Source organism: Callorhinus ursinus, unplaced genomic scaffold (genome assembly GCF_003265705.2).
Source record: "Callorhinus ursinus isolate GAN/ISIS: 27379988/994484 unplaced genomic scaffold, GSC_fseal_2.0 scaffold19, whole genome shotgun sequence".
Classification (NCBI taxonomy): Eukaryota; Metazoa; Chordata; class Mammalia; order Carnivora; family Otariidae; genus Callorhinus; species Callorhinus ursinus.
In genome coordinates, this window is record NW_027397081.1 from 14774108 (window position 1) to 14801916 (window position 27809).

Below are 27809 nucleotides of genomic sequence, written 5' to 3' on the forward strand. Positions count from 1 at the left end.
TTTGCTGTTTCTTCCTCTAGGAATGCCGTTCCTGTCTTGTCTGTTCAGCAACCTCCTAGTCTTTCTTCAAAAATCTGCTACCAACTTACGTACCTCCTACGTAGCTCCTACGTACCTCCTACGCACCTCTTCTCTCTGTGCACCTACGACACTGGTACATTCACTCAATTGTTTATCAACTCCCTCATTCAACAAACTCAAATATCTACTTAATGTCCCCCGTGTGCCAGATACCAGGCTAGAAGCTAGAGATTCAGCCATGAATAAGATACAGCTCACCCTCCTTCCATTCTAGTTAAGGAGTCAAAGGTATAAACTCCCCTCAACAAGGGGTAAAGGAACAAAGGTACACCCGGGATTGCCTGGATGTCAGAAAGGATTGTCATCTTTTGTTTACATATCTTATCTCCCCAACTAAATTATAGCTCTCTAAGGACAAGGGTTGGGTCTCATTTTTAGTTTGAGCAGAGCCTCTCCTTGTCCCTGAGCACATAAGAATAAATGAATGTCTACTTTATATCTGGGAAAAGGGCAGAAACTCCATCAGCCTGAACTTACGCAGCCAAGGTGGGGTAGAACTCCAGCTGGAAGCCAGGTCCAGCAGCTCCCTGTGCTTGCTGTCCCACGCCATTTCTAGGAATCCCACTCAACAAGGGATTGACCCACGTGGGGTCAGATGCTGCAAAGCACATAGAAAAGACCTAAAACAGGGTCTCTAAGAGCTTAAGATCTCTTGGAGAACCACCATACCCATGAGACAAATGGAGAACGTTAGGAGATAAAATCTAGTAAACGGAGAGACATCCAGGAAGACGTGAGAAAGATGACTGAAGCAGGGCCTTGAAAGAATGTTGATTTGGGCAGGCAAGAAGGGACAGGAAATTCGAGTCAGGGAAACACCAAGAGCAAAGGCTCAGAAGCAGGAAGGACACAGGTATATGGAGCAGAGGGGTCCTGTCATGGAAAAAAAAAAATGAGAGGAATGAATGGGCAGACAACATGGCACCCAATCTCAGAAGGCCATGAACATAGGATGTGGGGTTTAGACAGGTGCCTTGAAAGTTCTGGGACAGGCTAATCACCGTTGCTCTCATCATCTATAAAATAAGAAAGGTTTTAGGGGCATCTAGGTGGCCCAGTTCCATTAGGCATCGGCCTTGGGCCAGGTCATGATCCTGGAGTCCCAGGATCAAGCCCTGCTTCAGGCTCCTTGCTCAAGGCGGGGGGGAGGGTCTGCTTCTCCCTCTGCCTCTGCCCCTTCCCCCGCTCGTGCTCATGCTCTCTCTCTAATATTTTTTTTAAAGATTTTATTTATTTGACAGAGAGAGACACAGGGAGAGAAGGAACACAAGCAGGGGGAGTGGGAGAGGAAGAAGCAGGCTCCCTGCTGAGCAGGGAGCCCGATGTGGGGCTGGATCCCAGGACCCTGGGACCATGACCCAAGCCGAAGGCAGAGGCTTAATGCCTGAGCCACCCAGGCACCCCCAAATAAAATATTTTTAAAAAAGAAAGGTTTTAGCTTTCTGAGAAAACTCTTAAGTTCCCTTATTTTTTGATAAAGAAGATAGGTTTTCAGAGCTGAGTTTACAGAAGTGGTTATGGTTTGCCTGATCTCCCTTGAGGAAGACCAGACCACATTCACAAGCCAGCTGGCCTGTACAGAAGGTCAAGAGTCCTAAGAAACTTGGTTTTGTCTTAATAAGGGGATAACTGGTCTGTGTTTGGACAAAATTTGCAACCTAAGCTTCTTTGGCTCTAAGTAACTAAGCTAATTCAGTGGAAGCATGACCCCTTCCAAACCCACACACACGCACGTGTGCGTGCGCACGGCTAGCGTTTTACAAGATAAACCGCCAATGCAGACATGGAAGCGTACTGACTAGCCAAAAGGAGACAAAGTGGGGTGGGAACCAGGAACAAAGAGTAAAGGGCTGGTGGAAGGCTGCAGCCTTTTCCAGGAGGCACATCTTCTCCAGGTCCCCAGGAAATGGGCTGAAGTGTTTTCAGTTCCAACAGCCAAGTTCTGAGGCTGCCAACTTCTACATCAGTCATGGGGGGCCCCACTCTCTCCACCCTTTCAAGGCCTGATTTCCTTTGGCAAAAGCCTGCATACTTCTGGAAATCTTTGAGTATGGGAGCATTTGGTGTTCTAGGGACTTAAAACTAGTGCAAATTTAAGCAACAGAAGCGCTAGCTAAAGGATCTACCACAAGGAAAGATCCAGCTTGCTGTCTCCAGCGGCTCTCCCACCTGCGGAATGCCCCCCACCCCACCCCAGAGCTATGCAAAACGCTTCCTAGCTCTCTCTTCCTTTGGGTGGGAAGAGGGATTTAGGTGTGTTGGGTTAAAGGGCTTCCTGCCCATAGAAATAAAAAATTAACGAGAGACGGGGACTGAATCACTGGAAGATAAATCCAAGTGGGAAAGAGCACATTGGAAGGGGCTGAAGGGCCACACCAGGCGCTGGCACCTAAGTGACCCCATTTAGTCCTCACAAAAAACCCTATGAGTCTCCATTTTATATATAGGGGAAGCAGCCTCAAAGAACTGAAGTAAACTGCCACGTCGAAGAGAGAGCAAAGGCAGAGCCAAGGATTTGAACCAGGCCAAGGATTTGAACCATGAGCTTCAAGCCCATTCCCTATGCCATATGCCTTCATGCTCCTGGACTTAACAGATGGCCACCCCTAGGGGAAGAGCATGGGGGAACAAAACAGATCTTCTCATTGGTCCCCGCAGGGCTGTTCTGGTGTGAGGAAAAACTGGTGTTTGACAGCTGTGATCTCCACTCTCCACCTTGACTTGAGGACTGTGTATAAAAGAAAGGTTTGTGGGGAGGTAGGGTTGGGAGAGAGAAGTAGCCTTCCTCCTCCTCCTCCTCCTCAGTTACAACTGCACCACCCAGAATGGAAGCCAAACTTTGAATGAATCAAGTTCAAATCTGGGCCATTCCACCTCTGGAGGGGTGTGCCCACACGTCCCCGATCCAGGCGCCCCTGCAGGAGTGTGTGGGTAACTGCACAGCCCTCCCTCCAGCTCTTACCCCAATTTATTCTCTTTGATCCAGAACACCAGAATTAAAATCCCCATCCATCCACCTAACTCGGATCCGCAAGGTCCCCCTCCTCTGCAGATACTATTTGAGGAAGTAGAAAAGGACCCTCTAGCTCAGGAGAGCATGTTACCTAATAGCCCAGGAATGAAATCACTTCCTCTCAATGAATTCTTAGGATATGAAAGAGTCTTTCTCCCCACTCTACTTACCATGGCAGAACGTGTCACTTCTCTGCTATGTCTTGGACAGGAGGCACATATTGCAAATTATTGACATATTCCTTATTTAGAGCTAACAGGTGAGAAGGAAGCATTTAAGGACTCTCAGCCATGGCTGACCAAGAACAAAGGGAGGCTACAGGACTCCAAATAAGACACCCAAGAACAGTTGGTAAAAGAGAAAGAGGTAATGATGGATGTGTTATAAGAGGGTCCTGAAGTTTGGAGAGTTAGGGGAATCCAAAAATGTAGCTCTAGGGGCGCCTGGGTGGCTCAGTCGGTTAAGCATTGGACTCTTGATTTTGGCTCAGGTCATGATCTCAGGGTTGTGAGATCGAGCCCCACATCAGGTTTCAAGGGGAGTCTACTTGTGATTCTCTCTCTCTTTCTTCCTTCTGCTCCTCCCCAACTCCCAAACAAAACAAAACAAAAAACCCACAAAAACAAAAATGTAGCTCCATTTGAGATTAAATCAGAAATCCATGCCCTGAATGGCTAAGTGGGAGGGAGGGGGTGCGGAGGAGAAAGAACCTCGGTGGTGGAAGAGAGGCGGCCTGAGCAGAGCCCGGGCTAGAAATGGGAGCTCAGAATGAAAGAATCTTCATTTATTTTTTCTTAAAGATTTTATTGATTTATTCGAGAGAAAGAGCACAAGAAGGGAGGAGAGGCAGAGGGAGAAGCAGACTCCCCGCAGAGCCAGGAGCCCAACGTGGGGCCTGATCCCAGGACCCCGAGATCATGACCTGAGCCGAAGGCAGCTGCTTCACCGAAGGAGCCACCCAGGTGCCCCGAGAACCAAAGGATCTTTAAAACAACCTCATTAGGGGCACCTGGGTGGCTCCGTCGGTGAAGCGTCTGCCTTCGGCTCAGGTCATGATCCCAGGGTCCTGGGATTGAGCCCCGCATTGGGCGCCCTGCTCAGCGGGAGACTGCTTCTCCCTCTCCTTCTACTGCTCCCCCTGCTTGTGCTCTCACTCCGTCAAATAAATAAATAAAATCTTAAAAAAAAAAAAAAACAAAACCTCGTTAAATCTGACAATGGTAACCAAAAAGTACAGGAATCTCACCTTTCAGACCAAGAGCTACATCGGTGGCTGTCCACTTTGGCAGCCCATGAGCTCCACATTTGAAAAAGACAGATGCCCAAGCTCCAGCTCAGATGTCTTCAGCAAGGCCCAGCAAAGAGCCACCAGCCATTCTGATACCTAGCCAGGCTGACAAGGGCTGGGTTAAATCCTCGACCTGTATCCATACCCCACTGCAACCCATTTGCCCCCACACGGTCCCAGGGCCAACACTGGTCTCCAGTGGCTCTCCTCTCCTCAGTTGTCTGAGGCATTCCTGACTATAAATTCCTCACCCAGCCTTCACTTGCCCCTCAACCAGGGTATACAAACAGGATGATTTCCGCAAGCCACATTTATTTAGGGGTAGTTTGCCAAAGGAATCATTTGGGTTGGTTTTTATTTCTGCAATTCTTCCCAGGGACCCATCCATGCAGAACACCATCCAAGCCGAGGATCTGATGGAATGCTTGAGGCTGCCATGGCCGCTCGGCCAGGGTCCCCAGGGCCAGCGTCCAGCTCCGGAAGGACGGCATCCATGCTTCCCTCCGTCGGGGCCTGTCCCTCCCAAGCTGTCCCGTCTTTCTGCTGGGTTTTGAACCCTTCTTCTTCAGCCCTTCGACCAATGAGGCAGGAGAAGAACTTGGGGGGCAGGGGGGGTCCCGGAACGACCCATCCAGTAACTCAGGATACACAGAGGAGCCTCTGGCACTGCTAAGCGCAAAAGGAACTCTCCTTTCTTCTCAAAGGTCTTGCTCTGGTTTTAGAATTCACCCAGCTGACGTTTATCAGCTGGGTTACTGGGTGCTGACCTCAGGGAAGGCCAAACTGGGTGCTGCAGGGGGGGTGGGGAAGAAAGAAAGCACAGGTGTAAGTATTTCCATCAGAATAGTGACCATGTACTGAGCTCTTTCCATCTCTCTGACCCAATTCTGAATTTCACCAGCACTCACGCATGAGAGCCTCACCACCGGGAGGTGGATATTATGATTCCCATTTTAAGGATGAGGAAACCAAGTGTCAGAGAGGCTAAGCTACCTGCATCTAAGTCATAGAGCCAGGCCTGTGGGCCCAGGTCTGCCCAACTTCAAGCTTGTGATGTTAACCACTGTGTTGTCCGGCCCCAGAAAGGGGACACGGTGCCCCCTCCTCTGAAGTAAATGTAATCAATTCAACAACAACAAAACAACAAAATCCAAAGTTTGTTGTTATCCCTGCTCCCTAATCAAATAATGCCTCTCTACCAGAGGTCTCCAACAGGTGGCCCGCGGGCCGGGATTCGTCCAGAGGCTTCCCGAATTTGGCCCACGGCCTTTAAAACAACCTGACTGGCCTCTACAAGCCTTTGAGTCTTGTGGCTTTGGCCTCTCATCACACTCGCCTCATTGCACCTGTTTCAAAATGACAGAAGTGCTGTTCTACGCAAAGTTTCAATCCAAGCACCTCCGCTGAGCATGGCGGGTAGAGGTGGCGGCTCCCAGGTTTTCTGCCAAAGGTGCCATGCCGGTGGGGCCGCTCTCAGCCACCGTGCAGCTGTCGGCAGCGAGTGTCCGGGAGGCCGCACGAGGCCCGGCAGCGCCTGGAGCATCCCGTGGTAGTCCCGGGAGAAGGACGGCAGGGGAAACAGGACCGCACGCGACTTCAGAGGGGGGCTACTGTTTCACTGGGTGGAACCCGGCCAGGTCCCTGACCTCACGCGCCCTCAGCAGGATCCTTCTCCACTGCCATCATCTGGGAATCATGTGTCCTCGGTGCTGGTGTGATGAGAACAAGCAACAAGCCACTGTCCCCCAAACGGAGGAGGCCAGCCTGCCTGAGCCCAGCAGAACACGGCTCCCTTCACGGCCTGGGTGCCTATTATTAGCCTACAAATAGAACCGTGCCCATTGCCAGCTCACTCCTTCTGTCCTTACTCCTACTCACTACACGCCGGGTGCCTTTTCTAGGTGCTGTGGAGCGGAGGAAGCGGAGGAAGGAGAGCAGGAATCCGACTCCATATTATTATACAGAATGCAGCCTTCCTGGCAATCACATTATGTCAAAACAGCATAAGCCACAGAATTTAAAAATGTAAGAACTGGAAGGGACTCTCGGATAGGAAGGAAAATTGCGACACAACGTTTGTCCAAGGCTCTATGGTACCCTCTCTATTAGGTTGTGTTCAATCTCTAATGAGCCAGAGGCACTTTGCTTCTCCCTGACAAAGGTGCCTCTTTTCACCACTAAAATCAATCATCTTTAGCCCTAATGACCTTTAAATACTCGAGACTGGAGGGGTGCCTGGGTGGCTCAGTCGTTAAGCATCTGCCTTTGGCTCAGGTCACGATCCCAGGGTCCTGGGATCAAGCCCCGCATCGGGCTCCCTGCTCGGCGGGAAGCCTGCTTCTCCCTCTCCCACTCCCCCTGCTTGTGTTCCCTCTCTCGCTGTGTCTCTCTCTGTCAAATAAATAAAAATCTTTAAAATCAATCAATCAACCCTCGAGACTGGGTATGAAGGCAAGTTTGGTGTTACTTTTCTATCCAGCTGAGCATCAGCTTCTCAGACTTCCCTACTACGTAGAAAGATCACTCAGAAGAGTGACACACACACACACACCCCCAGGGTGATCTAGCTACGCGGCCACATCCTTGCCAACTCCTTCTCCACCCTCCGGACACCTGGCCCAGCTGGGCCCAGAAGCGCTCTCACCATGGTCATGTAGGTGGCCTCTGCTTTTCCACTGGATTCTTCTTCCACCTCGATCTGCTCCCGTGTGGCTATTGAAGAGTAAACATGTTTCTGGGTAGGTGGGGGGGAAATAGTATAAACGTTACTAAAAATCAGCAAATGTTATGTGCCCAAGTAAAAAGCCACCTACTACTATTTGCAGGGCATCGACACCAGAGGATTATTAAGAGCTAGAAAATGATCATTGATAATGATAATTCAGTCCCCAGTCTTCCCGAAAATTAAGAAAATTGACTAGTCAGCAAAGAGCTCTATCTTAAGAACCAAATTCTTTGCTTCAAAAGACAGACCTCTTCGTTTGGATGGGCACTTAGGTAGCAGCAGGGAATCCTTATCTTGCCAGATTATTTGTACTTTGTGCTTAGTTCCTTCTATTTAGAGGCATGGCAGGATGGCATTGATCAGCAGCTAACCGGGGTCAGCTCTTTAAGAGGGTTTACAGGGCAGGGACAGCCCTCGCTGGACTTCACATTTGTGAGGTCGGTGGTACTTTGTGATTCATGTTCCTGTCACTATTTGGGGAGGTGACGTCATCCAGTGACATCTGGAGGCCCCTGCACTATGTTGTGACAAAATCCTATTCTTGGGTCACAAACAGGGCAAAAGATGGGAAAGTAAATATTCCAAGAGGAGTTTTTAAAAGAAGGGAAGGAGGGAGCGAGGAAAGCAGGGAGGAGGAGAGGGAGGAAAGGGAGTTCAAGGAAATGAATTCATTTCTCAGACCCTAATAACAATTATTTATAGCTCTGTTACAAACTAATATGGAAGAAAAAGTTCTTCTTGATCCTCTCTCTTTTTTTTTTTTAAGATTTTATTTATTTGACAGAGACACAGCGAGAGAAGGAACACAAGCAGGGGGAATAGAAGAGGGAGAAACAGGCTTCCCGTGGAGCAGGGAGCCCGAGGTGGGGCTCGATCCCAGGACCCTGGGACCATAACTCGAGCCAAAGGCAGACATTTAACAACTGAGCCACCCAGGTGGCCCAATCCTCTTTCTTAAAGTCACCGAATATTTAATCTGAACCATTAACTTCTTCACTTAACTCCTGAATATACCACAATTCTCCCTTATGGTTCCACAAGTGCCCAGGGATTATAAAGCCCTTGCAGATCATCAGGTTATTTGAACCTTAAAACAGGTCAAATGTGTTCGTCCTCACCCTCATTTTACTGGTGAGAAAAGAGTGGCTCTGGGAGGTGGCAGAGCTGGGCTTAAATAGGGATTTCTTTTTAAGGTTTTATTTATTTGTCAGAGAAAGAGCGAGAGAGCACAAGCAGGGGGAGCAGCAGAGGGAGAGGAGGAAGCAGACTCCCCCACCGAGCAGGGAGCCGACGCAGGGCTCCATCCCAGGACCCTGGGATCATGACCTGAGCCGAAGGCAGACGCTTAACTGACTGAGCCAGCCAGGCGTCCCATGAACGTGGATTTTCTGACTCTGAGTCCAGCGCTCTTTCCTGTGGCCCTACCAGGAGGCCCCGTGGACCCACCCCACTCCCTCCTGGGGGACTCTCACTCTGGTGATGAAGATTTCCCGAGCCCCTGCTCTGTACCCAGCACTGGCCGGCATGCTGAGCTATAACACCGAGTAAGACAGGCCACGCAGAATGACAGTGACTCCCCCTGGATGGAGCCGTATCCACCCTCATTGGGCTCAGCAGCGAAATGGAGGCTTGAGTTTTCCCTTACCTCTGGATCAGGCTTCTTTACGTTCTCCAGGCTTTTTACCAGCATTGTGGAGGTTACTGAGCTGCAAGGCAGGAAAAGCAGGCGGAATTAGCCGGTGGGCACTATATATTCAAGGGGGCCTGCCTGAGACCCCACAGAGCCTTGTGAAGAGGGGGACCCCAGAGGAGGAACTCTTCTCCCTAGACTCCCCAGTTCACCATGAAATCTGAGAAGTGCATCTCTCTGGTGGAGAGCAGGGAGGCATTCTGGAGGGAGTCTGGGCTGGACAGCTTCGACGTCTCTATTACCCAGCTAACATCTTTCTGTCCACACAGTTTTACATGAATTAATAGCGAGCACCGCCCCGGGCATTCGATGTTATCAGAACCTAGGACTGGGGAGACGCAGCTGAGCCAGCAGGGGGCAACAGAAGCTCAGCGACACCCAGTTCAAAGGGCTCCTCCCCCCAGCGAGGCGGCCAAGCAGAATTAGTGCCACAACCCCCCCTCCCTCCCCATCCCCAGCCCCCAGCTCGCTGGCCCTTTCCCAGCCCTTGGCCTTTGATCTCTTGACCATCTGCCTTCTGCATCTGCCACTGAATATACTTCCCTTTTTTCTGTTTTGGCCTAAGGTAGAGCTAAAAAAAAAAAAAAAAAAATCAGGGTTGAAGCTAGAAAAGAAACCATATTTTTTTTGTCTCAAAGTGGAGGGAATAGTTTTCTCATACTTTCTGATTCTCACTGTGTGTGTGTTCTCATTGTAAAACTAATTCGAATAGTAAAGAAACAGAGAGAGTTGGAGGTTGAAGTCCTAGTAAACCTCCTGCCCTTGTGGGACCCACCTTCTCTTTTCTCTCAAATAGCACTACTGAGACTTTGGAATTATTCTTTCTCAGCGCAGGCCTAAGTGTGCTCACACAAAATAGATTTATTGTATATGCTGCTGCAGTGAGCATTATATAATTTTCTTTTTTATAAAACTGAGATCATATTACATATTACACATTACACATGGGACATTTTCCCATGCCATTACATTTGGGGTTGTGCAGTATGTCACTGAGTGGAACACTGATTCAATGACTCATTAGCTGACAGTCACCGTGGATGATTTCAGTGTTTAATTATCATCAGGGCTACAGCAACTGTGCTTACAAATCTCAGGATATCAGTCTGATTGTTTCTTTAGGGTAAGCTAGTAGACATGGAAGTACTGATTTCATTTGGAGGGAAACGGAGGCCCAGGGTGGGGCGCTGAGTTGATAATGGTTGTCTAACTCTGGGCTCAGGGCCATCTGCACGCCCAGAGCAAAGACCCTCAGAGAGGCCAACCACGTTCAAACCAAGTCAGAGAGGCCCTGGGAAATGGAAGTGCAAACCCAGCAGGCAAAGCACTTTCTGTAGAGTCCGTGTTTCATGGGAGAGGAGACTCAGAAGGCAGAACCCAGGAATGGGGGTCTTTGCCCAATGACAGCATTTCAGCAAGAGAGCCAGTTTGCCCCAGCAATGTATCTCGTCATCGACAATTGGCTAAGTGGAGGGACATGGGCCTGCCAACGGCCAGTGAAACACTGTTGCTATGTCTGGGCATCTGGGCATTTTGGAGACGCTGGGAGAAGGGGGGATGCATTCAAGACTTTAACAACACGTTTCAACAATAACTAACTCAGGGCATCCATTCAAAAATACCCTCTCAGAATTAGAATGTGTTCATGTTTTTTTTTTTAAAGATTTTATTTATTAATTTGAGAGAGAAAGCACAGTCAGGGGGAGGAGGAGAGGGAAAGGGACAAGCAGACTCTGCATTGATCCTACGACCCAGAGATCATGACCTGAGCCGAAATCAAGAGTCAGACGCTTAACCGACTGAGCCACCCGGGCGCCCTAGGATGTGCTCCCTCCTTAAATAAGGCCACCGACAACCCTCAAGATCTGATCTTCTATATGGAGTGGGTATTGTGGATAATTCAAAAACCATTTCTCTCAGGCACTGAATGGCACCTTAAAGCTCTTGTGTAAGATTTATACTCCTAATTATGCTCGCCTTAGACCACCATTTACAAAAGAGCCGATAATCTCTGTAAAATACCAAAATGAAAGAGGAGGGTGTAGGGACAGGCGAGGCTTTTCTGGAACACAGCAAGCGGAAGGCTGGGGTCGTTACAGAGACGACATCTAGTGTGACAACCACGGACGATTCTATTTTAAAGGACCCCCTCCTGTGCGAATGGCATGGTTAGGACCCTATCACTCTTCCACTTCAGGCTCGAGGCACCACAAGCCCCCCCCCCGCCCAGCCCAGTACCTCTCGTTCCTGTGGGTCCTCTTCATGGCCAATATCAGAACAGGAAGCAGCAGGACAGTGCCACAGACAATGCCCACAATGATCACCACCTGATTACCACCCAGGATCTCAGGTCTGAGGGCTACTGGGGTCACCAATGCTTGGGAAAGGAGAAAAGCAATGAGAGGGTCTCAATAATCCAGAAAACAGCTGTGAGTCCCACCAGTTCTATACCAAGGAGCCACAGCCATGTCAGGAAGGTGGGGGAGAAGGCCAGGCTCCAGCCCATGCTGAAACACTGGGGCTCCAGCTGTCCCCATTCGATGGAGAACCAGGTCTGGCCCCCTTGTTTATCCCTAACTACAGTGTAGATTAAGGAGGGTGGGAGAAGAGAATAGCACGTCACCTACAGCAGAGTTTCCTTTGACATGAACAATTCTACCCTAAAATAAAATAACAGACGTTTTAGAGGCTGCAGATCCTTCTATAAGAAAGTGGTTGGTTTCAAAAGGATATATAGTACAACAGTCAGCCCCACAGTCATGATACCAAGTAAGGCACTTCCACCCAATGAAGAGGTACCCTTCATTCATTTCCTCAATTCACTCTAAATACATACATAAACACTCCTGGGTGCCATTTATACTAGGCAAGGAAGCCTCAAAGACAAATAATGCATGGTCCCTGCCTTCAAGGAGAGGGACAAACATGTTGATGGAAAACCACGGATTGCTATGGGGGCCATGATGGCAGTCCACATGGGAAGTCCAAAAGGGTACCCAATTCTATGCAGAACAGATGAGAATCTCTCAACAACAGTTTTAAAGTTTAATTCAGGAAACATCAAGTTTGTTGGGCGCACAATATGGAAAAGGATGGGGGCGCATTACACACAAGGTCTGGAGGCCCAAGAGGATGGTATGTTCAGAAATTAGAAATAGTTCCATGGGTCTGGCTCAAGGTTGCACTTTTGCACATGGTGGGGGATTAGGCCGGACAGATAGCAGAGTCTCGGTCATGAAGGGCCTTGATTATTCCACCCAGGAGTCTGGCTTTCTTTCTGTAAATGATGGAGAAACCAACCACTGAAAGACTCTGAGCACCGGGACAGAATGTTGAGATTTGTGATTTAGAGCAAACGGCACGGAGAGCGGCAGGGAGAACTCACGCAGGGGCTGAGAATGAGAGCAGACACCAGCTAGGAGCTTACAGGCCAGGACAGAGCGGAAGACAGCTAGAGCGTGGTGTAGGACTGGAAGGAAGGCAGACTCAAAGTCAGTAGTAGACGCGACAGGACTGGTTGACCTGTGAGACTGGGGGTCACGGGAAAGGAAAGGATCAGGTACAAGTCCCAGGCACCCAGCGCGGTGGCTGTGTAGGTGGCGCGGGTGTTGACCGAGGTGGAGGAGATGAGCCGGGGACAGGTGCGCAGGAGGAGGTCTGGGCATGTTGCATTTGAAGTATTTGTGGACTATTTGGCTAGAATTTGATGGAATCATAGATGAATTAGACAGGAAGGAAGGAAGGGCGGGTGGGAGGGAGGGAGGAGAGGGAGGAAAGAAGGAAGAATGAATTCAACATAGAAGATATTGTATATATAAAGAATACAGTGTCCGATACTACGCGGGCAAAGAAGGCTGAGGGTGGTCGATTAGAGCCACATCGGTGACCCAAGCCAGAGCAGAGGCAGAAGCAGAAGCCGGGATGCAATGCACTAAGGAATTAATGGGAAGTGAGAGAGGAGGCACCACATTACGGCCTCTTAGCAAGCTACTTGGCTAGGTCAGGAAAGAAACAGATCATTGATTGTGGTGAAGGACGCACAACTCTGAATATACTAAAAATCACTGAGTTGTAGGCTTTAAATGAGTGAATGTATAGGATGTGAGTTATTTCTGTTTTAAGAAGATGACACAGGTAAGAGCTAAAGTAGACAAGGACAGGTGAGAGCAAGAGGGGGGCATATTTATCTGTTGTTGTTTTTTAATTATTTATTTGGGAGAGAGAGCCGGGCACGTGAGCACAGGCAGGGCGAGCGGCAGAGGCAGAGGGAGAAGCAGGCTTCCCGCCGAGCAGGGAGCCCGATGCGGGGCTCGATCCCAGGACCCTGGGACCGTGACCTGAGCCAAAGGCAGACGCCCAACTGACTGAGCCACCCAGGAACCCCTATTTTGTTTTTGTTTTTGTTTTTGTTTTTTGAGGTGAGCATATTTATAGGCTGGATAGCAGAAGCCAGTAGAAAGCGCAAGTTTCCAGAGACGGAGAAAATGCCACCTGAGCACAGAGGTTTGGATAAGCCCAGGGCGGAAGGGAGCCTGGCATGGCGGGACGGACAGAGAGGTGAGGATGCGGGCAGATGTAGTTAGGCCTGGATGGGGGAGTGATGGGGGGGCTTGGAGGTGGAGTGAGCTCCCACTCATGGTATGTATTTTCTCTGTGAAGTAGGAATGAGACTTCTGAGAGTGAAGAAATCCATCTGCCCCTCTTCCCCCTCCAGCTGGGACCCTGTACTATGTCTTACAAGAAGGTGTCTCCAGACGGGCGCCTGGGTGGCTCAGTTGGTTAAGAAGGCATCTCCAGAGATTCAAATCTCTGGTCAGAGGTACTGAGGTGTGTTCCCTCCTCACCCGCATCCCTGCCCCCAACAAACCCACAGCCAACGCCCAGTGCAGGGCTCTAGCAAAAGGCAAAGTCCACAGGCCACATCCTGACTGTTAACTGTGTTACCATTTAACTATAATCCCTCACTTATCAACCTCTCTTGGTCCACACAATAAAGAGTCTTTATTCTACATACCACTGGCTTTAATGTACAATGTTCGCCAGGACAGAAAACCTTTCACCAGAGAACACCCCTCTTTTGGGTTCTGGTCCCTTCCTGTTTTCTGTCTGCTCTGTGCTGTCTCTCACCAGCTCAGGGTCATCTTCCCTTCTGCTACAGAGCGTACAGCATCCGAGGAAAAAAGACCTTGGACATCAGCTCCAATCCATCCCTGAGCTCCTATAGCTTTAGATTGGTATATTACACGGGCAGGGAGTGAGTTCTGGCAGAAGGCTGGAGTTCACCAAATATTAGCTCCCTCGTCTTTGAGGTACCCGCAGGGCCAGAACTAGAGTGAGGCAAGCAAGGTGCCTAGGGCTCCAGATGGAAGGAGGCATCACTGTGAAGGTCACGTAAGTCCAGGGTATGAGGACTTGTATCAGAGTCATGCAAGTACAGCACCTCAGAGTCATGCCTCCTGCAATTCTGCACCCTAGGTTCCTCTCTGGCATCTACTCCTGGCCATGCCTACTAGCTATGAGGCCCCTCATCCCTCCCCAACCAAATGTCAGATACTTCGGGGCTCTTTCACGATCACGTGCAGCGTGGTGGTTTTCCTGAAGGTCAGGTTCCCCAGGTGGATACTACAGGTGTAGCTTCCTCTGTCAGACTCCTTCACTCCTTGCAGCAAGATAGACGCATCATTGTGGGAAGTGTCCCCCACCAGGGTTACACGGTTCTGGAAGCGGCCCCAGTTCTCGGAGTACCCCACAGGGACACTGAGTTTGGGGTAATAACGTAACACAACCTCCTCCTAGAAGGGAAAAGGAACATATGAGATTGCAAGGACCGAGAAAGACAGGGCATGGGGAAGGCTGAGTGGGGGGCTCTCGGGACTTATAGGGCCCTATACATGTGGGCAGTGAAGGTCTGATCAGAAAGTATGAGGCATCATGAGTCACGCACACACATGCACACACAGCATGTGTAGCTGTGAAGGACACACAACCGCTGTCCCATTGGCAGAAAGGGATAAGGAAGGAAAGGAGGACAAGGGGCGTTCCCTTTTTGTACTTCTCCAGTAAAAGGAAGTATAAGTACACCTTTACTTCTTAAGGCATTTCCAGTTGGATATCCAATAGGCACTTGAAACACGTCTAAAACTCAACTCCAAATTATTCCCCCAAACCAGCTCCTTCCAGTCCATCCCGTTTTGGTAAATGGCAAAGCCTTATTCCAGATGCTCAGACTAAAAATCTTGGAGTCATCCTTAATTCCTCTCTTTCTTAAACTCACATTAAAAATCCCGCAGCAAATCCGGTCACCTCTACCTTCAAGACAAATCCAAAATCTAGCCATTTCTCAACTCTTCCATGGTTACCATTCTGGTCCAAGCCACCCCATCTCTCACCTGAATTCCTGCAAGGAGCTTCCTTACTTGTCTCCCTGCTTAACTCCTAACTACAGTCTATTCTCAGCAGGTGAGCCCTTAGAAATAGAAGTTAAATCATGTTACTCCTCTACTCCAAACCCTCCGATGGCCCCCCATTTCTACTAAATGTACAAGGCCCGCCATGATCTGCCCACTCCATCTTCCTTTCTGATTTCATCTTCTACTTTTTCTTCCCTCACCTACCTGGGTCATTTTACTCCATCCACACTGAGCTTTTTGCTCTCCTTGAGTACTGGCCTCAGGGCCTTTGCATTTGCTACTCCCTTTGCCTGGGATACTCTGCCCCCCAGAAATACACACGGTTCGCTCCCTCACTTCCAGCAGATCTCTGCTCAAATGTCATCTTTTCAGGGAGTCCTCTCTGACCAACCATGTAAAACAAGAACCGCAAATGCCCGCTTTCTTGTTCTCCATAGCTCTTGCTATTACCTGACATACCACATATTTATTTCCTCCTTATTTTACTGTGTATCTCCCTTGATCTTGATCATAAGTCTCCCATCAAGGCAGGAGCTCTGAGTGTCAGCCACATCAGTGCTTAAAATAGTTGTTAAATGAATAAGTGTTGGAATTTTTATAAAGGGAAGTAAATATTACTATTCTTAAAAAGGTTTTAAGAAAAGTAAATGGGTATACAGACACAAACATGAATGAGAAGACCTGGTCCCTAATACCTTATCTCTTGTGTTTTGAACTCACAGCTCAAAATGTTCTTTTGCGACCTATTTTCTGCTGTGACTTACTTGGTGGTTGACGTCTAAACACATGACGGACTCCCAGAGGTGGAGCTGGGACTACATGGAATTCCCCATTCCCCACCATGATGCCACCCTTTCACCCCCACTCAGCATACAGGAATCAAGTGACTTGTTTATAGGGATGACTGGGAATATGTCTTAATAGAAAAGCTACTTCGCACCTTAATTTTTATTAACAATAAATGACCTGGGATATCCCCCACAACACACCTTGACCCGTATGTATATCACCATGCACGGAGGACATCTACCAGTCTAGTGAACTAACTTGCCACTTGCTGCTTCAGAGTTCCCATGAACCACTCCATACCCTGGCCTCCAGGACCTTCTAATCCCAACATCGGAAGAACCCATAAAGACAAAGAAAATTCCCTCCATCCCATAAGTGGGGCAGTGGGGCATAGAAAGAAACTTACCAAAATAACCCAAATAAAAATAAGAATGCAATCATTCTTATGCCTAGCCCAAAGCTTAGAGACAAGGCCACAGAAGTCATCCCCCTCCTTCTTCCATAGACTCTACAAAGAGGGGAAGGGAAAAGAGGAAGGAAAGTAAAATGCAATGTCCAAGACACATACAAATACTTTACATGGACGATCCAGTATGTGTCTTGACAACCCTACAAGATGAACAGCAGCAACAGGAATATCATCCTCTTCTTTGTCATCCTCCTGAGAGTCCTTCTTCCCACCACGAAGCTGAAGTTGCCCAGCCAAGTGGCTGAGCTGGAGGACCAGTTCTGACAAGCTCCAAAGCCCAAGCCTCTTGCAACAGCATGACATGGCACCTGGGGCCTAAATTCTCCCTCTCCCCGCACTGTCCTGACACCATCGCCAGGGGCTTCTACTACACACTGATGGTTCTTCCTCCTTACCTTGGCGTGCTCTCCTGATGAGAACATCCAGTCTACCTTGGTCATGCGTTTCTCTTCTGTGCTCTGGAAAACACACCCCAGCTGAGTCGAGTCACCCACATGGACCATGAGCTCTGGGGATAAAATGGTAACTCAAGTCAAACCCAAGGTATCATCTACAAACGTCAAAGAACTTCCAGAAGAGATCATGTTTAGCCAACGATCCTCAGCCATAAAATCAATGTCACCACCATATACTGTGCACATTCACTCCACAGATGAGCCAGATGATCCTGTGGGGACAGAGTACCCAGCGGCCTCTTGCTCCCAGGACACCCCATGAGTAAGAGAGTACCCACGGCTGCCCGCACACATCAGCTCTGATGGGTCTTCATACTACAATAAACACTTTGTGATTCCCTTTAGTTCCCTGCTCCTTCCCCTTTTCTAGAATTTCTCCTGAGTTCCAGCTCCAATTCAAGCTATACTAAAGAAAGTACAAAATCAGAGGGGGAGACGAACCATGAGAGACTATGGACTCCGAGAAACAAACTGAGGGTTCTGGGGGGGAGGGGGATGGGTTAGCCCGGTGATGGGTATTAAAGAGGGCACGTTCTGCATGGAGCACTGGGTGTTATATGCAAACAATGAATCATGGAACACCGCATCAAAAACTAATGATGTGATGTATGGTGATTAACATAATAAAAAAAAATAACGAAAGTACAGAAAATCCTGAGGCCCCCTCTTTCTGTTCACCAACTTAGACACCCACATCTGCTGAACATAAACAGGAAGTAGAAAGTTATATAACTGTCATGGCTCATCTAGTTAACTTCTAGAAAGTTATATAACATGTCACCGGCTCTTCTAGCTGAAAAACTGATTCACGGGCGATTTTCTTCAATTTCTTTTATTCTTTTTACAAGTTGTCTTAGGACTTGCTTAGGACAGTTCTGGCCACAGTACAGGTCACAGGACTGCTTGCTAATTAGGCCAAGACAATAGACAGCCTTCCTCTTGGCTTTCTTTTCTGTTTCAATCCCTGCCCCACTCCCCCCTCCCCCAGAAGATCCCTCTCCCCCTGCTTCAGGCTTCCCAACTCCTAGGCTCTTCCTTTTGCTTATTTGTATAAGCAGCTGACCCCGTCATATGCTTATTGCATAAGTCATTTTGAGGGGTTCCTGAAAAAAAAAATTAGCAAGATGTTTCTAATTTTTCAATAATCTGTTACACAAAGTCAGTTAAGAAAAGAAACGCAGTTTGGTATTTAGGGAGACACAAGCCTCGGTCTTAACTGTTCAAAAGAATATCAGGCAAAGCTCATGAAGGAACAAACACAGTGCATAACCTGACCTTGTCATCGGAATTGTTTCTCTGGGAGCCCATGAACTTCCTGCCCAGCAGGAGAGATGCACAATAGGAGGGAAGCAAAAGAAAATAGGAACTTGAAACTCTACAGAGGGAATCATTTTGAAAGTAATAAAAATTCACTCCAAAGAATACCGGTAGGGAGGGAAAGTCCCTCTAAATCCAACAGTACGGGGGCGCCTGGGTGGCTCAGTCGGTTAAGCGACTGCCTTCGGCTCAGGTCATGATCCTGGCGTCCCGGGATCGAGTCCCACATCGGGTTCCCTGCTCAGCAGGGAGTCTGCTTCTCCCTCTGACCCTCTTCCCTCTCGTGCTCTCTGTCTCTCATTCTCTGTTTCTCAAATAAATAAATAAAATCTTTAAAAAAAATAAAAATTAAAAAAATTAAAAATAAAAAAAAATAAATCCAACAGTACATTAAGAACTGCACCATATTTTTAAAATGCAGTAATAGGGGCGCCTGGGTGGCTCAGTCCATTAAGCATCTGACTCCTGATCTCAGCTCAAGTCTTGATCTCAGGGTCGTGAGTTCAAGCCCCATATTGGGCTCCACACTGGCCATGGAGCCTACTAAAAAAAACCAAAAATATAATAAAATAAAGTGCAGTAATAAACAGCAAACCATTCTGCACCTTCCATTGTACCAGGCATGTGCCAGACACCTTATATGTAGCATGTCAACTAGTCATTACAATATTTTGAGATATGCACTGTTATTCTCCCATTTTCAGAGGAAGGTGAGAGAGCCCAAAGGCACGTGGCCCGTAAAGGGCAGAGCCAGCACATAAACCCAGGCCTGAGGGAAGAAAATATCACTATAGTGTGCCACCTCACATCAGTGGAAGGACAGCTGATTCTAGAGCAAAGGGTAAGGAAGTTAATATTATTTTTATTTGCAAGAATACTGCCTATAGGGGCGCCTGGGTGGCTCAGTCGTTAAGCGTCTGCCTCGGCTCAGGTCATGATCCCAGGGTCCTGGGATCGAGCCCCGCATCGGGCTCCCTGCTCAGCAGGAAGCCTGCTTCTCCCTCTCCCACTCCCCCTGCTTGTGTTCCCTCTCTCGCTCTCTCTCTCTCTGTCAAATAAATAAATAAAATCTTAAAAAAAAAAAAAAGAATACTGCCTATAGGGGCACCTGGGTGACTCAGTCGGTTAAGTGTCTTCCTTCGGCTCAGGTCATGATCTCAGGGTCCTGGGATCGAGCTCCGCATCCAGCTCCCTGCTGAGTGGGGAGTCTGCTTCTCCTTCTCCCTCTGCCCCTCCCCCGCAACTCATGCTCTCTCTTTTTCTCAAATAAATAAAATCTTAAAAAATATTATTTTTAAAAATTTTTTAAAAGAATATTGCCGGGGCGCCTGGGTGGCTCAGTTGTTAAGCATCTGCCTTCAGCTCAGGTCGTGATCCCAGGGTCCTGGGATCGAGCCCCACATCAGGCTCCCTGCTCAGTGCAAAGCCTGCTTCTTCCTCTCCCACTGCCCCTGCTTGTGTTCCCTCTCTCGCTGTGTCTCTGTCAAATAAATAAATAAAATCTTTAAAAAAAAAAAAAAGAATATTGCCTATAGTATTTAAAATAAGAACTATGAGAAAAAGGAACTGAAGGAGAACAATTATAAACTGACGAGTAAACTCTGTAGAGAAAAGTATAGATAGCTTCACGTGGGGGAAGACAACCTCCATCAGACAAGCTGAACAACTTTCCAGTGGCCACCAGGCACATTTTGAGCACTTGGCTCTACCTCTTTCCTGGCTAGAAGGGAAAAATACAGGTTGCTCCACTGTCTACCAAGGAAGGATGTGACTAACCCTAAAACTGCTCTAGCCTGTTTCCATGGATTCTCCAATTCTGAAACTGGCTCCTTTTGGTTCATGCCCTCTGTGTCTCTTCAAAGAGGGAAAAGGCGCCCATTTTGTAGGCCATGCTTGTATGGACAAGTGTCCGGGCAAGGCATCAGAAGACAAAGCAGAAAGCAGTAGCCCAAAGATAATCCCTGGGGAAAAAGCCGATTCGTTTCCTCTTTCTGGAGAACTACAGCTTTGAAAATCAAAAGAAAAATGTCAATGGAAATCGGAGGGGGAGATGAACCCTGAGAGACTATGGACTCTGAGAAACAGAGGGTTCCAGAGGGGAGGAGCGTGGGGGGATGGGTTAGCCTGGTGATGGGTATTAAGGAGGGCACGTACTGCATGGTACTGGGTGTTATACGCAAACAATGAATCATGGAACACTACATCAAAAACTAATGATGTAATATATAGTGATTAACATAATAAAAAAAAGAAAAGAAAAAAAGTAGGAAAAATTAGGAGAGAGCACCAGAGGCCACCTTCTACAATTCCTTCTACAATTCTGTTTTTTAGAAACTGGATTCAAGTAAGGGATGCTAATTCAAGAAATTTACTCATTTGGCAAATGTTTATTGACTGCTTACTCTGTGCCAGGCATAGTGTCCAGGGCTGGTCAGAGGACAAAAAATACAGACCCACACGACCAGGGAAGGCATAACTGGACAGGTGTTCTAAGTGTCACTGAAGAGGAGCACGCAGGTACTCCAAAGGAGCTCACTAACAGAGTGGACCCAAACAGCTGGGGGAGGGGAGGAGGTCCAGATTCTAGCTCCCTAACTAGACCGCAAACTTTCCTGAGGCCACAGACTATTCTCTCAATGCACACTTTTAAAGAATGTATCTTATTCTGCAGTTTCCAAACTTTTTTAAAGCAGCAGAATTCTTTCTTTACACAAATTCTTATCTGGCAGCCCAATGAATAAAAACAGGAAAAAGAGAAAGGACTCTGGACCTGACCCGGTCCTCTATTAACCCCCTGCCCTGTTCTCACCCTTTGTGCAGCCTACCAGGTTTGCTGAACCTTCAGGCTTCTACAGGGCACAGTTTAAAACCACCAGTCTGGGCACCTGGGTGGCTCAGTTGGTTAAGCGACTGCCTTCGGCTCAGGTCATGATCCTGGAGTCCCGGGATCGAGTCCCGCATCGGGCTCCCTGCTCAGTGGGGAGTCTGCTTCTCCCTCTGACCCTCTTCCCTCTCGTGCTCTCTATCTCTCATTCTCTCTCTCTCAAATAAATAAATAAAATCATTAAAATAAATAAATAAATAAATAAATAAATAAATAAATAAATAAATAAATAAAACCACCAGTCTACGAGGCCACTCTCCATTGACAAATGGGAAAACGAAGACCAGAGAAGTTAGGGAGATCTCACCTCTTTTCTATCCCCCAGAACACTTACCCATAGGAACCTACAAGATACAGACATGGCATCAATGTGGATAACTGATGGGAAGTACCAGGGTAGAGTAAAAGCAATAGGGACTTTGTTGTCAGAGATGCCAGGGTTCAAGTACCAGATATGCCATTTAATAAATATGTGTCCTTAGGCAAGTCGCATCTAAGCGTCTCGAGGCCTCAATGACTTCATCTGTAAAACGAAAAGATCGATACTTCCTACACAGCATTTTCATGAGGATGGAACACATGTAAGGTAATAAAATAATCATTCTTGGGGTGCCTGGGTGGCTCAGTCCATCAAGTGTCTGACTCTTGATTTCAGCTCAGATCATGATTTGAGGGTCGTGAGATCAAGCCCCACATGGGGCTCCGAGCTCAGCGCAGGATCTGCTTGTCCCTCTGCCTCTGTTCCTCCCCTCACCCCCCCTTAAGTAAGTGAATAAAATCTTTTAAAAACAATAAAATAAAATAATCATTCTCATTATTTTTATTGAAAGAGCACCAATTATTGTGGATTCACTCTCTGGTATGTATCTAGACCAAAGGCTGGCATTTGTTCAACAAAATCAGTTCCCTTCCTTCTTTGCACACCAAATCTCTTGCCCCTTCACCCTTCTCTAAATGAGCATTCACGTACCTTTGGGTTCCTCCAGTAATACATGCAGCACCACGGCTTTTTTGAACACTAGGCTTTCCCCTTCCAGCCGGATTTCGCAGGTATAGGTTCCCTGGTCAGCTTCTTCCACATTTTGGAGCAGGAGAGAACCATCATTGCGTAAGATGTCTCCCACCAAGCGTACACGGTTCTTGAAGCGCCCCATAGGCACGCTGAGGTTGGCGTAATAGTACAGCACATAATCATCCTGGAGGGCAGCACAATGTTGGGGAAAATCTAGAGTCACTGGCACCAGACCTAGGAGTCTGGACCCAAAAGACCCTGTGCTGTGGCGGTGGCAGCATCACCACCACCACCACCAGCATCATCACCACCACCATCTCATCACCACCACCATCACCATCACCACCACCACCACCACCACCACCACCATCATCACCACCACCACCATCATCACCACCATCATCATCATCATGATCAAAAAGTACTTGGTACCCAGCAAATAATAATAATGTGCCAGGCAACACTCTAACTCAGACAAGGCCCAGTACCTTATTTTATACAAGGACAAATGGTGAAGCATATTCACTTCTTAAGAGTTTAAGGTAAAATGTAATGCCCACTCTGAAGACCACTCTGGGGATCTGAACTTTTGAAAACCTTGTCTATGTTCACCCTGTTTTCTGCCATGGGCCCCGGACTGGATGGCATTCAAAGACATGATGCAATCCCCCAGACTGGGAGTTGTGATGATCCCTGGTTGGCATGTTGGCTGTCACTCCTCCCCTTTCTGCCCTCCTCCAGGCAGCACATCATACAGCTTGTGAAGGAGTCATCATCAGGGAGTGGCTTCCAGGCCGGGACAGGGAGCCCTGGGAAATCTTTATTTCTACTTAACACCATGGGCCTATCCCTCTTATAATAAAAAGTACTAATAAAAATTTGAGTGAGAGTAGCCTTATAGTAATAACATGCTTTGAGCTACAGAAAGAACACTTCGTCAGCAAACTTCAGGACCTTACTGTTAGAAACACATTACTTAGGATGTATTTCAGAAATGATCCTAAGATACAAGTATCTCCACAGAACCTCTAATGAGGTCTATACGCTATTTCCCACTCCGAAGAGCTCCCATGAAAGACCGTGCTGTATCAGCCGATCCCAACACTTGAACACTTGAAGCAGCCCCAGGAAGGAGAAAGAGGTGAACTCTGGGGCACGGAATGCTCAAAGAATCTGGCCCTCTCCCCCACAAAAAAGACTCCCGTGACATCATTCTCATGCCTCCTCTGTCTAGACCGATGTTCTCCCCTTCCTCAGCCCTCCCACCCACCTACACTACTCTACAAAGGGCAGACATCAAGAAAAGAAACAAAAAGGGCGCCTGGGTGGCTCAGTTGGTTAAGCGACTGCCTTCGGCTCAGGTTATGATCCTGGAGTCCCGGGATCGAGTCCCGCATCGGGCTCCCTGCTCGGCGGGGAGTCTGCTTCTCCCTCTGACCCTCCCCCCTCTCGTGTGCTCTCTCTCCCACTCTCTCTCTCAAATAAATAAATAAAATCTTTAAAAAAAAAAAAAGAAACAAAAAGAACTTTATGTGCATGTCTTCCATTACTTCTCAATGACCCAAAAGGTAAGCGTTACCATTATGATAATGACCTTCATCTCCACAGATGAGGAAGCTGAAGTTCAGCAAGGTTGAGTAACTTGCCCAGCTGATTACACAGCCAAAGGGCCAAGCTAGGAAGAGGCCCAGTTCTGACAAGCTTCGGAGCCCAAACTGTTGCAACACCATCTCATGGGACCTGATGACCTGGTTCTCCCTCTCCCCTCACTGTCTTGACACCACTGGCCGGGGCTTCTACAGTAATATTTCCTCCTTGTTACCTTGGCATGCTCTCCTGATGAGAACATCCAGTCTACCTTGGTCACATGCTTCTCTTCTGTGCTCTGGAAAACACATCCCAGCAGGGCTGAATCACCCACATGGACTGTTAGTTCAAGGGAGGAAACAATCAAATCATTCAGGCCCAAGGAATAATCTATAGAAGTCAAAGGCAAGAGGAGACATCATTTAGACAAATACCCTCAACAACAAAAATCAGTTAATCACTAAATAATCTACACTAAGTAACTCTACAACTTCCCTCCCCAGATCACCTGACACAAAGTACTTAGAGGTCTGTCACTCAAGCCAGCATGGCATTCCCAAGGGTGAGAGAGATACCCTCTAGTTACACACAGGCCTCCCAAGTCAGAGGGGTTCTGCAATCTTCATCCTGCAAAAATGCATACCTGCTCCCGTTCTCCTAGCTGGTCCCTTCCCCATTTCCCAGAATTCCTTTCTCCAAGCTCCTGTCTAAAGAAAGAAGAGAAACCCTGACATCCTCCTTTCAGGTCACGAATTTGGACACCCATAAACAGGAAATGAGATGTCTCTTGCTCCTAGTTTCCCACAGGTTCCCTATTCACAGGTATTCTTGCTTCCTTCTTTTCCTTTTTTCTAGTTCCTTTACAAAAACATATCTCTCACTTGGCTGGCTGATTCTGGCTGTCGTGTAGGTCCTTGTAATTAGGCCAATACAGGGGCGCCTGGTGGTTCAGTCGGTTAAGCATCAGCGTCAGACTCTTGGTTTCAGCTCAGGTCATGATCTCAGTGTCCTGGGATCGAGCCCGGCATCAGGCTCTGTGCTCAAACCAGAGTCTGCTTGTGCTGCTGCCCCTACCCCCACTCTCTCTCTCTCTCTGAAATACATAAGCTTTTAAAAAAAAGAAAAAGAAAAACATTCTTGGGTGCCTGGGTGCCTCAGTTGGTTAAGCGACTGCCTTCGGCTCAGGTCATGATCCTGGAGTCCCGGGATCGAGTCCCGCATCGGGTTCCCTGCTCAGCGGGGAGTCTGCTTCTCCCTCTGACCCTCTTCCCTCTCGTGCTCTCTATCTCTCATTCTCTCTCTCTCAAATAAAAATAAAATCTTCAAAAAAAAAAAGAAAAAAGAAAAACATTCTTTAAAAAAATGTGGCCAATACAGAGCACGGCTCGCCCCTTGAATTTACTTTGTGCTGGTCTTCTCCCCCACCTTCCCATTCCAGCTTTGCCATCAGCCCTGGCTTTTCAGCCTGAGGGTGTTTTGCACGCATGACACCACTCCGCTATCTGTATATTGCTCAAGTCATTTCTCTTTTCACTAAAAGAGAAAACCCTCACATGGGGGTTTTCTGTTTTGAAACATTTCTGTTTTCACAAGATGTGCCCCATGCAAAGAGACAACAACATCAAGAAAGACAAGTTTAGATGCTGGCCAGTTTATATGGAGGAGAAGCCAAGTGAACGCATGTGGGAATAAACAGAAAGTATGCCAGTCTTTCCACGCAAGCTGAGAGAAAAGCGTCAACTTCCTGCCCAACAGCAGGCACACAGTAGGGAAGACGGAAAAGAAAACATGAACTCCAAACCATTTGGAGGGGCTTGTTTTGAAAGAAATCAAAATTAGCTCCAAAACCTATTTGGAATTTTCCTGTAAGGGAGAACTGAGCAGCTTGACATGCGATTAAAGGTGTAAGAAGCACAAGTAATTGAGTCTGGGGAGCACTGTGTGTGGCAGGAGGGGTGGAGGGCAGCTAGAAAGCAAGAGTGGCCACGGGAGTGGGAGCGAAGAGAAACTCATATCGGTTGAGAAATGGCTGAAGAAAATGAGACTTTCTACAGAGGAGGACAAACCTCTCCACAAAGAAATACAAACCCCCTGATGCCAGCAAGCCACTAGCTCCAGGACTGGATTGCTAACTCGGGCTGGGAGGGCTGCTTCCTGCACCTCTGAGCAAATGCCTAAAGCTCCGCCCCCCCGCCCCCCCCCCCCCCCGCGGGCAGAGCATGACAGCCCTGCTTCTGTAAAAACAAATTCTCTTAAATACATCTTCTTTTCCTGGGGGTGGGGTGGGGGGTGTCTGTGTGTCTGTCTGCCTGCCTGTGTGTGCACACTCCATGTTCCCTGGAATTAGAGCAAAGGCAGTTCTTCTTGTACTTAGCCAGGCTGAGTCGGTATTTAGGTTACCATGCCCAGTTACAAAAAAAATAAAATAATAATAATGAAAAAGAAAAAAATAAGAGACGACGAGAGCAAAGCACCTCCTGAGTCATTTATTCCTCCTACAGAGTTAGATCTGTGGATAAAGAGAAAAGGCGGGAAGAGAGGATGAACAACTTAGAAAGAAGAGCTGAACCACAAAGCAGCAGCCCTGAGCAAGGAGGGTTTGGAGGGTTCAAGAACGGGAGAGTCTGACCCAAGCTGCAGGGGCAGCCCAAGATGGTTTTTAGAAGGAAGTGAAGCTTACAGAGAACCCTGAAGGGTAAGGAAGGCTTAGGCAGGCTTGTTCCGGGAAGGTGAGGAGAGAAGAGCTCTTGGCAAAGGAAACTGCCCCAGACTGTGAAAGAGCTCAGCACATTTGCGGAACCACAAGAAGGCTGGCATGGCAAAAGAATGAACACGGAGCTGCAGGGATTCTCGGGCTCTCTGGTGATTTCATTTCCTGATCTGAGACTAGCTGTGGTTTTAAAGTCACAATTGAGAGTGTAGGAATCCCAGAGAGACATGTTCTTTGTAGCACACAGAAAAGTCCCAGAAGCCCCAGCTCAGGACCCGAAGGCCTTTGGTGTCTAATAGAAACACAGGAAGATTCAGCTTTCCAAGAAAGAGCTTGCTCCCTGGCTTCGAAAACAGCTGTTCCAACAAAACTCTGAAGTTCCAGGTTAGGGTTTCCCGTTTTCAACAAACCAAGGGGGAAACGAAAATATATAAAATTGGCTTTTGACAATGCACGAGACTTATGAGAAATCAAGTCCCCTCCTTGATCCCTTGGTTTCTACTTACCCAGTAACACTGGCATCAGGATGAGTTTCAGTGGGCAAAACATGCTGCTCACCAATTTTTCAATCTTTAGATAAAAGAAAACAAAAATCAGAAAACAGCATCAAGATAAGTTTGTTAATTTAGCAAACCCACAGTCAGTGTCTCCGTGGGCCAGCCTCTGTCTGAGGCTCTGGGATACAGCCCCGAACAAGAAGGGCAGAGTCCCCCCGCGCACGTGCATTTTGTAAGCGGGGGGGGGGGGGGGGGATGGAGGGGCAAAGAAAAAAAGAGGCAAATGAATGAACAAGAAAGTAGCAGGTGCTAGAATCTGCTATGATGAAGCAAAACAGAGCGGTGTTTGGAGAGTCGCTTGGGGGCCACTTTAGACTGGCTGTTAGGGAAGATTAGATGAAAGTGGCTTTTCGAGAGGAAAAAAGCAACTAATTTCAGGATATTCTTGAGGTGACAACCCTAGAGATCCTACAACCTCACAGTTTCACACAAACAGGAGATTACAGGAGACTCAGCGTTAAAGTTTTGCCCATCTCTCCAACTAAATTAAAATTGCCACTTTTAAACAGATAATGTTCGGGACGTGTGGGAAAGGGGATACACAAATGAGAAAATTTTCAACCCAGTTAAGGTATTCACCAAGCTCTGTGGCAGAAAGAAGCTCCATGAAATGTCCATGGTGAGGTTTTGGTGGGGGGGGGTTGCCCCTTTTCCCCACTTTTTTTTTTTAAGAGAGGGAGAAAGTGGGGGGGGGCAGAAGAAGAGGTAGAGAGAGAGAATCTTTTTTTTTTTAAGATTTTATTTATTTATTTGACAGAGAGAGACACAGTGAGAGAAGGAACACAAGCAGGGGGAGTGGGAGAGGGAGAAGCAGGCTTCCCA

At 47.8% G+C, this 27809-nt stretch overlaps 1 protein-coding gene across 4 annotated transcripts in view; it reads right to left on the reverse strand.

The window, feature by feature from the left end:
- Positions 1 to 4674: 4674 nt before the first annotated feature.
- The window catches only part of JAML (junction adhesion molecule like), a 29718-nt gene continuing 6583 nt past the window's right edge, over positions 4675 to 27809 (reverse strand). For 3 of the 4 annotated variants that reach the window (XM_025893683.2, XM_025893684.2, XM_025893685.2), the window contains 9 exons: positions 26937 to 27000; positions 23956 to 24110; positions 22092 to 22317; positions 16861 to 16973; positions 14352 to 14589; positions 11036 to 11174; positions 8753 to 8813; positions 7027 to 7116; positions 4675 to 5172 (listed from right to left, as the gene is read on the reverse strand). In XM_025893683.2, coding sequence (XP_025749468.1) covers positions 5101 to 5172; positions 7027 to 7116; positions 8753 to 8813; positions 11036 to 11174; positions 14352 to 14589; positions 16861 to 16973; positions 22092 to 22317; positions 23956 to 24110; positions 26937 to 26979 — 1137 coding nt within the window. In that variant the 5' untranslated portion in view covers positions 26980 to 27000 and the 3' untranslated portion in view covers positions 4675 to 5100. Of the gene's footprint in view, positions 5173 to 5728; positions 6092 to 7026; positions 7117 to 8752; positions 8814 to 11035; positions 11175 to 14351; positions 14590 to 16860; positions 16974 to 22091; positions 22318 to 23955; positions 24111 to 26936; positions 27001 to 27809 lie in introns of all 4 variants that reach the window. The other variant, XM_073903816.1, reaches the window with a different exon arrangement.